Source organism: Schistocerca serialis, chromosome 11 (assembly GCF_023864345.2).
Source record: "Schistocerca serialis cubense isolate TAMUIC-IGC-003099 chromosome 11, iqSchSeri2.2, whole genome shotgun sequence".
In the NCBI taxonomy this organism is placed as follows: domain Eukaryota; kingdom Metazoa; phylum Arthropoda; class Insecta; order Orthoptera; family Acrididae; genus Schistocerca; species Schistocerca serialis.
In genome coordinates, this window is record NC_064648.1 from 61,032,933 (window position 1) to 61,049,810 (window position 16,878).

The 16,878-nt window shown below is 44.3% G+C and overlaps 1 protein-coding gene across 1 annotated transcript in view; it reads left to right on the top strand.

The window, feature by feature from the left end:
- Positions 1-15,879, top strand: part of LOC126427274 (poly [ADP-ribose] polymerase tankyrase-1-like) — a 31,630-nt gene extending 15,751 nt beyond the window's left edge. The window contains exons 2-3 of the mRNA XM_050089543.1: positions 9,353-9,920; positions 15,303-15,879. Of these exons, the coding sequence (XP_049945500.1) occupies positions 9,364-9,920; positions 15,303-15,804 (1,059 nt within the window). The 5' untranslated portion in view covers positions 9,353-9,363 and the 3' untranslated portion in view covers positions 15,805-15,879. The remainder of the gene's footprint in view (positions 1-9,352; positions 9,921-15,302) is intronic.
- The last annotated feature ends 999 nt before the right edge of the window (positions 15,880-16,878 follow it).

The window sequence follows — 16,878 nt, forward strand, 5'->3', positions numbered from 1 at the left end:
CCGCAGAAGTCTGCAGGCAGCAGCAGCGTGCAGATGGCGTCCTCTGACCAGCCCCATTCAACAGGCAGTAGTGCTCTAGAATGGCGGAGTGAATTACGTAACAGACGCGCGTAAACAACACGCTCCTGTGGCCATGACACACCGTAAAGTGGTCTCAGGAGCGGAAGTGTATACTTCGTTTGTCATAAGAATAAAGCGTATGGAAACAAAATACAAATGCGATGATTGGTCAGCAGCAATAGCACACGTGCACCGTGTTGCGGCGTGTATAATGTCTGTCTGTATGAATCCAACGTTCCATTAGAACCACTGACAACCTTGGGAGAGACAGTCCTGACAAAACTCTACCATCTGGTGAGCAAGATGTATGAGACAGGCGCAATACCCTCAGACTTCAAGAAGAATATAATAATTCCAATCCCAAAGAAAGCAGGTGTTGACAGATGTGAAAATTACCGAACTATCAGTTTAATAAGTCACAGCTGCAAAATACTAACGCGAATTCTTTACAGACGAATGGAAAAACTGGTAGAAGCGGACCTCGGGGAAGATCAGTTTGGATTCCGTAGAAATGTTGGAACACGTGAGGCAATACTAACCTTACGACTTATCTTAGAAGAAAGATTAAGAAAAGACAAACCTACGTTTCTAGCATTTGTAGACTTAGAGAAAGCTTTTGACAATGTTAACTGGAATACTCTCTTTCAAATTCTGAAGGTGGCAGGGGTAAAATACAGGGAGTGAAAGGCTATTTACAATTTGTACAGAAATCAGATGGCAGTTGTAAGAGTCGAGGGACATGAAAGGGAAGCAGTGGTTGGGAAGGGAGTGAGACAGGGTTGTGTCCTTTCCCTGATGTTATTCAATCTGTATATTGAGCAAGCAGTTAAGGAAACAAAAGAAAAATTCGGAGTAGGAATTAAAATCCGTGGAGAATAAATAAAAACTTTGAGGTTTGCCTATGCATTGTAATTCTGTCAGAGACAGCTAAGGACCTGGAAGAACGGTTGAGCAGAATGGAGAGTGTCTTGAAAGGAGGGTATGAGATGAACATCAAAAAAAGGCAAAACGGGGTAATGGAATGTAGTCGAATTAAGTCTGGTGATGCTGACGGAATTAGATTAGGAAATGAGACACTTAAAGTAGTAAAGGAGTTTTACTATTTCGTGAGCAAAATAACTGATGATGGTCGAAGTAGAGAGGATATAAAATGTAGACTGCGAAAGGCAAAGAAAGCGTTTCTGGAGAAGAGAAATTTTTTAACATCGAGTATAGATTTAAGTGTCAGGGAATCGTTTCTGAAAGTATTTGTATGGAGTGTAGCCATGTATGGAAGTGAAACGTGGACGATAAACAGTTTGGAAAAGAAGAGAATAGAAGCTTTCGAAATGTGGTGCGACAGAATAATGCTGGAGATTAGGTGGGTAGATCACATAACTAATGAGGAGGTATTTAACAGAATTAAGGAGAAGAGAAATTTGTGGCACACCTTGACTAGGAGGAGGGATCGGTTGGTAGGACATGTTCTGTGGCATCAAGGGATCACCAATTTAGTATTGGAGGGCAGCGTGGAGGGTAAAAATCGTAGAGGGAGACCAAGAGATGAATAGACTAAGCAGATTCAGAAGGATGTAGGTTGCGGTAGGTATTGGGAGATGAAGAAGCTTGCACAGGATAGAGTAGCATGGAGACCTGCATCAAACCCGTCTCAGGACTGAAGACCACAACAGTAACAACAACATTGAGGAACCGCATACGAATGAAAAGTCATGTTCTGACATGTAGTGAAGAAAACTCCGGGTATTTAGTTTGGACAGCAGTGCATATTGTTTCCACTATATTTTTTTCCTTGGAAATACTATCCAATCCATTAAATTCATTAAAAATTAGTTAAAACTGTGACATATTTTGTAGCCACTCATCTGTTGGAACTGTAAGCCCACCGCGAGATAGGGCTTCATTCCAACCATAATTTTCATTTGTTGGAGGACTTGAAATATCACCAGAAGGCGTTCCCAGTGTGTTGTCACAGTTCTTTGCACGATATACAATGTAGCCATGAGCACTAAAAGAAATCCGCTAAATTTCGATTACGCGATAAGTCACACAAATCTGAATGCTGTAAAATCAACTAAATACTTAGCGATTTCAATTACAAATAACCTTAATTGGAACTATCACATAGGTAATATTGTGGGTAGAGCCAACCAAAGACTGAGATACATTGGCAGAACATTTGGAAGGTGGAACAGGTCTACTAAAGAGACTGCTTACATCACGCTTGTCCTCCCTTTTCTGGGGTATTGCTGTGCGGTGTGGGATCCGCATCAGATGTGACTAACGGATGACATCGAAAAAGTACAATGAAGGGCAGCTCGTTTTGTATTACGGCGACGTATGGGAGATAGTGCCACAGACATGATACGTGAATTGGAGTGGTAACCATTAAAACAAAGGCGTTTTTCTTTGCGACGGGATCTTCTCATGAAATTTCAATCACCAGTTTGCGAAAAATTCTGTTGGCAGCCACCTACATAGGGAGAAATGATCATCACGATGATATAAGAGAAATCTGGGCTCGCACAGACAAATGTAAGTGCTCGTTTTTCCCGCGCACCGTTCGAGAGTGGAACGGTAGAGGGACAGACGTGGTGTATTGAACGCTCTGCCAGGCACTTTATTGTGAATTGCAGAGTAATAACGTAGATGTAGATCATTGTCATTTATTCATGATCAGAGTTAGACCTAACTAGAAGTACATTCGTCGGTAAATAGACAGCACCCAGTATTTGCAGTTACTCACCAGCTGTTTCCGTGGTACTGCGAAGGTAACGTGGTCAGGGCATTCACTATTCGTGGTAAGACAGAGCGAGACCAGAGGGGAGGTAATGGCGTGTGCTCAAGTTGACATAACAGATGACGTGCGCGCAATTGGCTGTTGTCGAAATGCCGGCCCGTGTGGCCAAGCGGTTCTAGGTGCTTCAGTCTGGAACCGCGTGACCGCTACGGTCGCGGGTTCGAATCCTGCCTCGGGCGTGGATGTGTGTGGTGTCCTTAGGTTAGTTAGGTTTAAGTAGTTCTAAGTTCTAGGGGACTGGTGACCACAGATGTTAAGTCCCATAGTGCTCAGAGCCATTTGAACCATTTTTTGTTGTCGGAATAACTACCTGGCACTGGTGAAACAGGTTATTTCGCCAAAAGTGAGTACTCAGTAACCTGTTATTTAATCCAGTTAAGCTATTTTCTGCCACCGCTAGTTCGCTAAAAAGTTCCAGAATGAGATTTTCACTCTGCAGCGGAGTGTGCGCTGATATGAAACTTCCTGGCAGATTAAAACTGTGTGCTGTTGGAAGGTAAGTTTGGAAGGTAGGAGACGAGATACTGGCAGAAGTAAAGCTGTGAGGATGAGGCGTGAGTCGTGCTTGGGTAGCTCAGTTGGGAGAGCACTTGCCCGCGAAAGGCAAAGGTCCCGAGTTCGAGTCTCGGTCCGGCACACAGTTTCAATCTGCCAGGAAGTTTCGCTAAAAAGTTGTTTGCCGATCCCACCCCGCGTGAAGCGAGGCACGCTGCTGTGCGGAAAAGTCGAAAATGAGAATACTCTGTCCACCTCATACACTGAGATGGGGAACGTCATCTGATGCCTCCAAATAAAGTGTCAGATTTCCTTTTTCCCGGCGGAGTGCAACAACTAGAGTCAACCAATTGTTGGAAATCCCACACAGAAATACTGAGCTTGTGGATAGTATACCACGACGAATACAGGCATGCATCAATGCAAGAGGAGATGCTACTGGGTATTAGAGGTACCGGTGCACACAGTAATCTGGACCTCCACCTCTGAAGGTCTCTCTGTATGGTGGTACAACACGCAGTGTGTGATTTTCATGAGCAATAAAAAGGGTGGAAATGATGTTCAAGTTGATCTCTGTTCCAATTTTCTGTACCGGTTCCGGAACTCTCGGAACCGTGGTGATGCAAGACATTTTTTTTAATGTTTGTATTTGACTAACATTGCAGGATCACAGGTTAGTGCAAGACCGAGATAACCCATTGAAAATGTAAAATGCTGTAACCTCAATAAGCGGTGTGACCGCCAGAATGTTGGATGTGAGCATGCATATTTTTCATGCATTGTGTTGCACAGCTGCTGGATAGAACTGTGTGCCTGTTGCACTTGGTCAGTCAGTACATGGATGGGTAATGTTCTTTGTGGATGCTGCTGCTGCCGTCGTCTGATCGTGTCCCGTATGTGCTCAGTCGGAGAGAGATCTGGTGATGTAGCAGGCCAAGTCAATATGCCGATTCTGCGAGACTGTTGGCTTACAACAGCGGTATGTGAGTCAGCGTTGTCCTGTTGGAGTGCTATTCGTGAATGGCAGCACAATAGGTCCAATTACCGGAGTGAGGTATAGTTTTGCAGTCAGGGTGCGTGAGACAACCACAATAGTGATCCTACTGTCACACAAAATGGCACTCCAGGCTATAACTCAGGTGTAGGTCCAGTGTGCCTAGCATAAAGACAGGTTGATAGCAGGTCCTCAAGTGTCCTTGTTCTGATGAGCACACAGCCAAGGCACAACCAGCTTTCATCAGAAAGCACAACTGACCTCCACCAATCTCTACAATGAGCTCTCACTGACACCATTGAAGCCGCAAATGGCGACGGTTTGGTGTCAGCAGAATGCACGCTACAGTGCGTCTAGCTCAGAGCTGTCCTTGAAGTAGCCGATTTGTAATGGTTGGTTGTGTCACTGTGGTGCCAACAACTTCAACTGTTGCTCCAGATGCGCTAGAGCCATTTGATGAACACGATGGTCTCCCCTTCGATAGTGTCATGTGGCCATCCAGAGCCCAATCTTTTTTCGGCCACACATTCTCATGACCACTGCTGCCAGAGTGGCTACATTCCTGCCATGTCTTTCTGTAGTATCGCAGAAGGAACGTCCAGCTTTTCGTAGCCCTATTACATGATCTCGTTCAACCTCAGTGAGGTGTCCATAATGGCGTCATTGTCGCCTTAAAGTCGTTCTTACACCAGCTCACGATTTCCAGTCTAAAATGTAACTAACCGTCACGACCGTTACAACGTGTATTTAAAGCAAACCTGATTTGCATCGCCAACAGCCTTGTCGCAGTGGCTACACCAGTTCCAGTCAGATCACCGGAGTTAAGCGCTGTCGGGCTGGGCTAGCACTTGGATGGGTGACCATCTGGTCTGCCGCACACTCAGCCCTTGAGAGGCAAACTGAGGCGATACTTGATTGAGGTGTAGCAGCTCCGGTCTCGTAAACTGACATACGGCCGGGAGAGCGGTATGCTGACCACATGCCCCTCCATATCCCCATCCTGTGATGTGTGTGGGCTGAGGATGACACGGCGCCCGGTCGGTACCGTTTGGCCTCCCAAGGCCTGTTCAGACGGAGTCTGAGTGATTTGCATCCTCATAGTTGCGCTACTAGCGCCACTCTTATGTGACTGGTGCGATGTGTGTACTAGACACCATGTAGGAACACGGCTAACAATTTTCGTTATGTCACACAACTCCATCCTGGTAATGCGGTTTCTTCCCGGCAGTTTGTATTTGTATATAAGGATAAAAATCGCCACTGTGTAACAAGCTACTGCTGCTTCTACAGTACTACTCACCTACTGTTTCTACCTAACACTTCAACCAAAGCAATTATGTTAACTTCCCACAGAATACAATTACCTGCCCATACGCTGGAGAAGTAAAGATCTCCAGTACAGATCAAGGTCACGTGACACTTGCGACGCTGAGTCCATATACGCAGATAAACTGCAGTAGTAATCACTAACATCATACTCTTACCTCTGTTTTGTATATTTGGACGATGTCTGTCTCAAGTCTACTAACTACCTGCAATATATTTTATGCAGCTGTTACCAAACTACATATTTTCACCCCAAAAAAGTCATTAATCTAAATGGTCTTCATCACATGTCCACTTAGAAATAGAGAAAGATTACTACAGAGTGTCCCAGAAGAACACTTTTCTTGTGCAGTATAACACGCCACTCTCATCCCTAGATAGTGATGTATGGTATGCATAGGACTTACTTTTACATCTAATATTGTAGTTAGTTGTAAAATGACCCTTAATGTTTATGATATACTGAGGTCATTCCACTTTGCTCATACAATCGGTGAGACCTCTTATGACCTTAGACATCTTTAAGACTATATGTGACAGCTCTATAATTAGCAAGGAAACACAGTGGAAGGGTATGGTAAAGAAGTGCTACACACGAGGAAAGACCAAATGTAAATGATGAATTTATAACTGTAGAACTGTTTTTTGACGGACTAGATGCGCACCACTGTGTTTGGGGAAAGTGTTGATGGCAGTGGGTCACACATTGCACTCTGATTGCCATTGCCTCCACCAGAAATCTCCAGGATGCCTCCCTGACACGCCCAATGGGAAATCCTCTTATTGGAATTTAATTTGTGTCATTTGTATTGACACTGTACAGAGTTTGTTTAAAGATTCTGGTATCTGGTTTTTAAACATTGGAGTCGGTGGTTATATGCTAATTGACAACAGTCATTGATGACCACCAAGAACAGTGAGTCATGCCAGTAAAATATAGGAAGACCAGTTACTTAGTAGTGTATCGACACCCCCCTCCCCCCCCCCCCAAGAGTCTATGCTGGTATTGTGTCTGTATGAATTGGGAGTGAGTGTTGGGCAAGCAAAAGGTTGTGGTGCTGCAATGGAGAAGTAACTCAATAAGTAATACCCTGTTATCAGTATCATCTCAAAAGCTGTGATAATCTGAGTCTACTTCTGGAACGATTGCATCGTCTTAGTACAATGGATGGCATGTTCACAATGATTCACTCAACATTTCGTGTACACATGGTCGGTCGTCGTCATGTTTGAATATGTTGAGGAGTAATTTGTCTGACTGTAGCAGTTTCCCAGAGCTAATGTTTCTCAGTTAGCCCCTCCCTCCCAAACTTTGGTAGCATATGACCAGTAAGCTTCGTGAATCAGCTCCTGCGTGCAACATATGGGAGTAGCAATTAACAACAGATTCCAGTCGCAAAATATCGTTGTTTTCCTAAATGTCAAGATAGAGTAGAAGTCGCTTAGTAAAACACTTGTCTCTTGTTAGTATTGTCCTACGTCAACATTTTGAAAGACTTAATGTTCAAGTAACACTGGAATGTGTATAGAAGTTAAAGAAATGAGGTTTCTGACACTTCTATGGTGATGCAGTATATAATCAGGATGTCACTGGTCAGGTGCATAATGAGGATATTGAAATAATAAGGTTCAAATGGCTCTAAGCGCTATGGGGTCATCAGTCCCCTAGACTTAGAACTACTTAAACCTAACTAACCTAAAGACATCACAGCATGGGCGTACCCCCCCCCCCCCCCCCAGAAGATATTCGAACTCGTTCACGCAGATCCGGGAGTAATTTTTTCGTCTTCGGCACGTTACTGTCTGCAGGGAAGTTTATAGAAATAATAAACTGAGCGATAAGCAATCCGCTCTGCTACTCGCAGGTATGTTACGTCGCCAAGGAACAGCGTATTCACTTGTAGGCAGTAAGGGATCATGACTGTATGAAGTTTCTAACGAACAACATGGTTTCGCCTCTTATATTTAAATGCAAAATGCTTTTCTGCTCCCAAACTATTAATTTTTTAGTTACAGGTGACGCTAACTGTAGATTAATAGCATTTGACGTGCAGGTTATGACAAACAGTAGATGGCGAGACATTTAGTGCAAGCGATTTATAAAATAATTTTTAGAACGTTCCACAAAACTGGCCATCGCCGAAAATACTACCGGGCACTTCAGTAAAAGCCCCATTAGGGCTGCCTGAAGCCCTTGCTCACTTGCATAATTTAATGGGTCCATATTCTGGATTGTTACTAAGTGACGAAAAAAGATTATTTACAAAAAACTTATCGGCGGCTAGAGTGCTAGTGGAACGCACGTTCGGATTTTTGACGAGCAAGTTGCATATTCTCCCAAAGAAAAAAACTGCTTTAGAACACGAAGACATTGTTATTCAGTACATCTCCTTCTTTTACAACATATTAATCGATAAAGGTAGACCCAAAATCTCGCTTCAGTTGAGTTCTTACCAGGACATAATCGAAAACAGCGCTTTGGAGCATGTTTTCAGAAGCAAAGAGTGGAGCTTCAAGAAGGATGAGGAGAGATGTTCAAAACCTGTCAACTGTCATTATTGCAAATTTACCTCATAAATCGTTTATTGAGTACTGTAACTACTGGGGCTATCATTTCTTTATTAAAATGATAAAATTTGTACTTAACTCAAATATGATAATATACCAAAGTTTATGCGTTTCTTGTCAGTAGTATTTTTGGTAGTTATTTTTTTTTTTTTTTTTTTTGTAGATATACAGTTCATTTCAAGCTTGGCATACCAGACCTCTGTCGTGGCAGTGTTTTTTTTTTCTGATCCCACAATACGGGATGTTGACGTACATATGGGACTTTCGATGTCCATCGCAAGAAATCGCATCCAACGATCGCTCGAAACAAAACTCGGAGCTACCGTGCAGCAGTGTTCTGCATCGCTCTGCTCAGCCCGCAGTCTAACCGGGCACACCTCGCTGTGCTACTGTTCTTATATTTAAAAGCAGTTGTTCACTAGTTTACTGTTTTATTTAATAAGAAATGCTGCACGTTTTCTCGGATTATACAAGTGCATTCTTGCATTTAAAATTTTTATTAAAAACAGTTTTCCACTGGTTTACTGTTTATTAAATAAGAAGTGCTGTATGTTGTCTCGAGTCCTTGTTTCCTGAGACTAGTATCACCTGCCCCCCCCCCCCCCCCCAGTTCAGATCCTGGGTACGCCCTTGCATCACAGACATCTATACCAGAAGCAGGATTCGAACCTGCAACCTTAGCAGCTGCGCGGTTCCGGACTGAAGCGCCTAGAACCGCTCGGCAACAGCAGCCGGCTAAACAATAAGGGAAATACAGCTATTGTGCTATAGAAGAAATGCAGCTATTAACTGTGTGAGTCAGCAAGGATTAATAAATGATTCAAATGGCTCTGAGCACTATGGGACTTAGCATCTGAGGTCATCAGTCCCCTAGAACTTAGAACTACTTAATCCTAACTAACCTAAGGATATCACACACATCCATGCCCGAGGCAGGATTCGAACCTGCCACCGTAGCAGTCGCACAGTTCCGGACTGAAGTGCCTAGAACCGCTTGGCCAGTCCGGCCGGCTTTTAAAATCTGTTTCTTGACAAAGCTTTTCCTCTGCCTTGTAAAAGTGCTGAGGGTGCTGTGAAAGGGCAAAGGCCTGCTCAGTGGTGCCGTGTTTCAGAATCATCCTCAATGGAGACCAAGGCTGAGGACACCGTAACCGAGGACCTGGCTGCAGTGCTGGACGCCTCGGACGGCGCCATCGTGGTGCTGGTGGCGGGGGAGATGCGGCTGGTGGCGCACCGGGCAGTCCTGGCAGCCAGGAGCCCCGTGTTCGGCGCCATGTTTCGCCACGACACGCTGGAGGCCAGCAGTGGCGTGGTCACCATCAGCGACGTGGAGGGCCCAGTCCTGTGCCTGGTGGTGGGCTACTGCTACACGCTCAAGTCTCCACAGCCATCCAGCATGAGCCTTCAGCTCCTGGCGGCTGCAGACAAGTACGGCTTGCTGGGGCTGAAGGCCGACTGCGAGCAGCAGCTGGCTGCTCGACTGACAGTGGAGAACGCAGCGGACACAGCTGTGTTCGCTCTAAGGCACCCTTGTCCTACCCTCAAGTCGGCTGCCATCAGCTTCATATGGTCCAACCCCCAGGTGTTCGCCACGCAGGGCTGGGCTGATGCGGAACGCGAGCAGCCTGAAGAAACAGGTGAAGTGAATCGGCTACTCAATGAGCAACGTGAAGAAATCAGGTAAAGACAAGACAAGGCACTCCTCTGTGTTTCCCGATGGTGTGTGTGTGTGTGTGTGTGTGTGTGTGTGTGTGTGTGTGTGTGTGTGTGTGTGTGTGTATTAGCCGAATGGTCTAAGGCACTGCAGTCATGGACTGTGCGGCTGGTCCCGACGGAGGTTTGAGTCCTCCCTTGAGCATTGGTCTGTGTGTTTGTCCTTAGGATAATTTAGGTTAAGTAGAGTGTAAGTATCCCCGATGTTATTCAATCTGTTTATTGAGCAAGCAGTAAAGGAAACAAAAGAAAAATTCAGAGTAGGTATTAAAATACACGGAGAAGAAATAAAAACTTTGTGGTTCGCCGATGACATTGTAATTCTGTCAGAGACAGCAAAGGACTTGGAAGAGCAGTTGAACGGAATGGACAGTGTCTTGAAAGGAGGATATAAGATCATCATCAACAAAAGCAAAACGAGGATAATGGAATATAGTCGAATTAAGTCGGGTGATGCTGAGGGAATTAGATTAGGAAATGAGACACTAAAAGTAGTAAAGGAGTTTTGCTTTTTGGGGAACAAAATAACTGAAGATGGTCGAAGTAGAGAGGATATAAAATGTAGACTGGCAATGGCAAGGAAAGCGTTTCTGAAGAAGAGGAATTTGTTAACATCGAGTATAGATTTAAGTGTCAGGAAGTCATTTGTGAAAGTATTTGTATAGAGTGTAGCCATGTATGGAAGTGAAACATGGACGATAAATACTTTGGACAAGAAGAGAATAGAAGCTTTCGAAATGTGGTGCTACAGAAGAATGCTGAAGATTAGATGGGTAGATCACATAATTAATGAGGAGGTATTGAATAGAATTGGGGAGAAGAGGACTTTGTGGCACAACTTGACAAGAAGAAGGGCTCGGTTGGTAGGACATGTTCTGAGGCATCAAGGGATCACAAATTTAGCATTCGAGGGCAGCGTGGAGTGTAAAAATCGCAGAGGGAGACGAAGAGACGAATACACCAAGCAGATTAAGAAGGGTGGAGTTTGCAGTATGTACTGGGAGGTGAAGAAGCTTGCACAGGATAGAGTAGCATGGAGAGCTGCATCAAACCAGTCTCACGACTGAAGACAACAACAACAACAACAACAACAACAACAACAGTGTGTAAGCTTAGGGACTGATGACCTTAGCAGTTAAGTCCAATAAGATTTCACACACATTTAAACATTTTTTGTGTGTGTGTGTGTTTTTGTTTGTTATTGTCAAGGCTACAATATTTACTACTGAGTTTCTGTTTGGTGTATCTCTGTTACGGCTACGGCAATTCTCTACACTATGTGGTCAAAAGTATCCGGACACCTGACTGAAAATGACTTAAAAGTTCGTGGCGCCCTCCTTCGGTAATGCTGGAATTCAGTATGTTGTTGGCCCACCATTAGCCTTGATGACAGCTTCCACTCTTGCAGGCATACCTTCAATCATGTTCTGCAAGGTTTCTTGGGGAATGACAGCCCATTTTTCACGGAGTGCTGCACTGAGGAGAGGCATCGATGTCGGTGGGTGAGGCCTGGCACGAAGTCGGCTTTACAAAACATCCCAAAGGTGTTGTATACGATTCAGGTCAGGACACTGTGCAGGCCAGTCCATTACAGGGATGTTAGTGTCGTGTAACCACTCCGCCACAGGCCGTGCTTTATGAACAGGTGCTCGATCGTGTCGAAAGATGCAGTCGCCATTCCCGAACTGCTCTTCCCCAGTGGGAAGCTAGAAAGTGCGTAAAACATCAACGTAGGACTGTGCTGTCATACTGAAACAGAAAACAACAAGGGGTCCAAGCCCCCTCCATGAAGAACATGACCACACCATAACACCACCGCCTTCGAATTTTACTGCTGGCACTACACACGCAGGCAGACGACATTCACCGGGCATTCGCCATACCCACACCCTGCCATCGGATAGCCACATTGTGTACCGTGATTCGTCACTCCACACAACGTTTTTCCACTTTTCAATCGTCCATCGTTTACGCTTCTTACACCAAGCGAGGTGTTGTTTGGCATTTACCGGCGTGATGTGTGGCTTATGAGCAGCTGCTCGACCATGAAATCAAAGTTTCTTCACCTCCCGCCTATCTGTCATAGTACTTGCAGTGGATTCTGACGCAGTTTGGAATTCTTGTGTGATTGTCTGGGTTGATTTCTGCCTATTACACATTATGACCCTCTTTAACCGTCAGCATTCTCTCTGTCAACAGACGAGGTCTGCCTGTACACTGTTGTGCTGTACGTGTCCCTTCACGTCCCCCCTTCACTATGACATCAGAAACAATGAACCTAGGGATGTTGAGGAGTGTGGAAATCTCGCGTACAGACGTATGACACAAGTGACACCGAATCACCTCACCATGTTCAAAGTCCATAAGTTCCACGGAGCGTCCCATAGTGCTCTCTCACGATGTCTAATGACTACTGAGGTCGCTGATAACGAGTACCTGTCAGTAGGTGGCTGCACAATGCTCCTAATATGAAAAACGTATCTTTTTTGGGGTGTCCGAATACTTTTGATCATTTAGTGTAGCTCTCAATGCTTTCATTGCCTTTTAATAACTGGTTCGATGGATCACTACATTGAACTGTTCTGTGGTTATTAGCAAATAAGTTAGATAACAAAGATCATGAATGAATCAAGATTTTAATAGCTCCAACTGTTCAGTATATAACAGTGACCTGTGCTCTTTGCAGGCCAGTAGAAGAGTGCTCAGCTCTTGGGTTGCACGAGGCAAACGTCTGTACAAAAAGTAGCTTCGCTGCTTCTACCAATAAGACAGCAATGCAGCTTAAACAGAAACAGAATATGAGCAGGAACTGTCATTCTTTACCAGCACCAGGAACTCTGGAGTATGCTGTGGTACCATACAAGGATGGCAGTCATGTATCTATCATTTTCCATTTGTGGTGTTGTCATACTATAAATTCTGACCTATTGCAGTTTTTACACTTGATGCATATCACTATGCCGATATCACGTCTCACAGTACACAATTAGCAGCCAGAACGACACCTTAAAGCTAACAGGTGGACCTCTCCACAGGTCAGCGGCCTAAAGCATGACAGTCACAGCTTTCACAAACAGCCCACCAAAGTGGGGAACCATGGGTTAGTGTTCCTGATGGCGCAGGAGGATATTAAAACTCGATGTGGTATAAGCGTAATAAGCTTACATAGGAATGTGATGCATTATCAGTGTGTGTAATTAAGAGCAGACGTTCCATGCACGCTGCCACAATGTGTGTCTGCCACAATACAGACATCACTACAGTTTCACCAATTTAAAGAGAGAGGACATCATTCAGGATGCATTCCCAGTAGGTTACTAAAAAGTGACAAGGGAACAATCCGAGGAGGAAATAAAAGAGCAGAAAATAAAGTCAACTAGAAGAGCACTTAAAAAAAAAGGTGGCCAAAAGTTCGTTGGTAAGGAGAATAAGAAAACCGTACTGGAAAGCAGAATGTGTCTCGAGACAGAGTACTATTAGGTATGTTTGCCAATAACCAATAAGAACTAAGACGTGCGGGTCAAAGAAAGTGAAGGGGTCTCTCTTTGGTGGACATCAGATGGTTTTGAGGACAAATAAAAGACCTTATAAAAAAGTAACACGTCATAAGTGGAAATATATAGACTTTTAAAGACTAGTTTTACACAGCAGAGTGAGCTATAATTTCCTTATAGAAAGTAAAATCTGATAAAAAATAAAAATTTCGGTATGACACATTGTGTAATGTAGGCGATACAGTTGGGTACACAACTTTATCTAGATATGGAGTAAAATGTAATACACTCGGTTTGAAATGATTGAAGGGCCTTAGTGGTATAGCTACAGGATCTGTTGTTATTTAATATTTATGTATCCTCCATAAATGAAAACAGAATAAGCAGAAACACTTTCTTCAGAGAATATGTAGCTAATTTGTTTGCCAAATCACTCTCATTATGGGAACATTATAAATGAGTGGTTTACAAAGAGGTATAGAAGCCAAACTTTAATTTTACTGAACAGGTAAAAACTTAGGACATGTACAGTTCTTGCATCGCTTTACACTTACCCAGGAGCCAACTGCAGGTATATACGAGTATGTGGATGCAACGACAAGAAGTCATGCTGGAGCTTATCACAGAGCTGCATAACATCCACATCCCAACAAATGTGCGAAGTGGCCCCTGTGGGATTGCACGCAATTGGGATAGTAACAGCTGTCATGCAGGATATACATAATTGTACTTTGGCTTACACCATGTTGGAGAGCACTTGCCCATAGCTTGTACAAGGGTTAGTTTCAGTATCCTCCAGACCTGGTCTATGCAAAGTCCTCAGTTTCCCTGCACATTCGTCTGTCTGAAAGGACCCATGATCACACAAACACCCAAAACTAGCTTAAAATGTTATGTGGTGTGGTTAGTGTCTGTGAGGGTTATTGTTTTGGTATAGCCGTACTGCTGCTCTACTGTTCCCATCTGCTTGGCTGTACACAAATACAATCTCAATTTGTTCATGATATGAAAGGGAGAAAGTGATACTGTTACAGTAGCACAAATTTTGTGGTTTTCCAGGTTTGATTATAAGAATGTATGTTTCAAAAACGCGAACTTCACAACATTATTTTGTAAAAGATCATTTCTCCTTTTTTAGTTTTATCACAAGTATACAAAAACAGAAACTTATTTTTAGCTGGCTGCGGTGGCCAAGCAGTTCAAGGCGCTTCAGTCTGGAACCGCGTGACCGCTGCGGTCGCAGGTTCGAATCCTGCCTTGGGCATGGATGTGGTTCAAAATGGCTCTGAGCACTATGCGACTTAACTTCTGAGGTCATCAGTCGCCTAGAACTTAGAACTACTTAAACCTAACTAACCTAAGGACATCACACACACCCATGCCCGAGGCAGGATTCGAACCTGCTACAGTAGCAGCAGCGCGGTTCCTGACTGAAGCGCCTAGAACCGTTCTGCCACAAACGTCAGCTCACACACACACACACTCACACACACACACACAGACATACACAGCATGTATTTCACCAGGGGGAATGACTGTTTAACAATTGCATCTTGAGATCAAGTGAACTTACTCTTAGGATTCAAAATGACAAATGAATTTCTTGAGATGTGGAATGTAAAAATTTTAATGAAGAGTGTGAGTACTTGGAGATCATGATGCAAGTATATATCCAAACCTCAATATGCAGAAATACTTTCCCAGTGATCTGTATCATAGGAGAGTACTGTATATTTTTAATTTGTCATTGTACATACGTGTTTTTATAACTGGTCACAGTTCAGCTTCCATTATAATTTAGTTTATCAGAAGTGTGTGTTTGGAGAAAAGTGTGAGAATTTCTTTGTTTTGACAGAAGGCTTCCTGCAGAGGAGAAGGACAGGAGGCTGATGGAGGCAGCTAAGGTGGGCGCCGTGGCGGAGGTGAAGGAGCTGCTCATGGCAGGGGCGGACGTGGCAGCTAGGGGTGGGTGGTGGTGGACCCCCTTGCACTATGCAGCGTGCAATGGGCACCTGGAGGTGGTGCGGTGCCTGGTAGCAGCTGGAGCCGTGGTGGATGCCAGAGACGAGTATCAGACCACGCCTCTGCACCGGGCCGCGTTCAATAGCTGCGTGGATGTGATGCGTCTGCTGTTGGCCAATTCTGCCGACCCCAACGTCAAGAATAAATGGGGGTGGACGCCAATGCACGAGTCAGCATCCAGTGGCAATACCGAAGCGGTGGCGGTGCTGCTGGAAGCGGGGGCTAACAGGCGGGTGAGGACTCACTGCGGGGAAACGGCGCTGGACATCGCCAGGCAGAAGAACCACCTGCACTTGGTAGACATGCTGAGATTAAACAAGCATTCCAACAGATAACTCTGGAGCAAGACTAAAACTGCTTCTATACCTAAGTTTGTTATTTTTTTAAAATAAATAATACAAAAAAGTTAATCCAGCAGTCATTCTTTGTACCCAAATTTACGAGCTACAGGGCGACACAGAAAACAGGATCATTTCCACAATCCAATAAAACTAAACGTGATGAAGGAAAGAAATTTCATTAATAGTAATTGAAACCTTACAACTTTGCCATTTACAAAACATTCATGGCATTTATCATTTTTAAAAAACTACGATCCTCTGACAGCTTCCTTCTGTACAAATACACTACTGGCCATTAAAATTGCTACACCAAGAAGAAATGCAGATGATAAACGGATATTCATTGGACAAATATGTTATACTAGAACTGATACGTGATTACATTTTCACACAATTTGGGTGCATAGATCCTGAGAAATCAGTACCCAGAACAACCACCTCTGGCCGTAATAACGGCCTTGACAAGCCTGGGAATTGAGTCAAACATAGCTTGGTTGGCGTGTACAGGTACAGCTGCCCATGGAGCTTCAACATGATACCACAGTTCATCAAGAGTAGTGACTGGAGTATTGTGACGAGCCAGTTGCTCGGCCACCATTGACTGGACGTTTTCAGTTGGTGAGAGATCTAGAGAATGTGCTGGCCAGGGCAGCAGTCGAACATTTTCTGTATCCAGAAATTATCCTGCTGAAATGTAGGGTTTCGCAGGGATCGAATGAAGGGTAGAGCCACAGGTCATAACACATCTGAAATGTAACGTCCACTGTTGAAAGTGCCGTCAATGCGAACAAGAGGAGACCGAGATGTGTAACCAATGGCACCCCATACCATCACGCCGGGTGATACGCCAGTATGGCGATGATGAATACACGCTTCCAATGTGAGTTCATCGCGATGTCGCCAAACACGGATGCGACCATCACGATGCTGTAATCAGAACCTGGATTCATCCAAAGAAATGACGTTTCGCCATTCGTGCACCCAGGTTTGTCATTAAGTTTACCAACGCAGGTGCTCCTGTCTATGATGCAGCGTCAAGGGTAACCCCAGCCATGGTCTCCGAGCTGG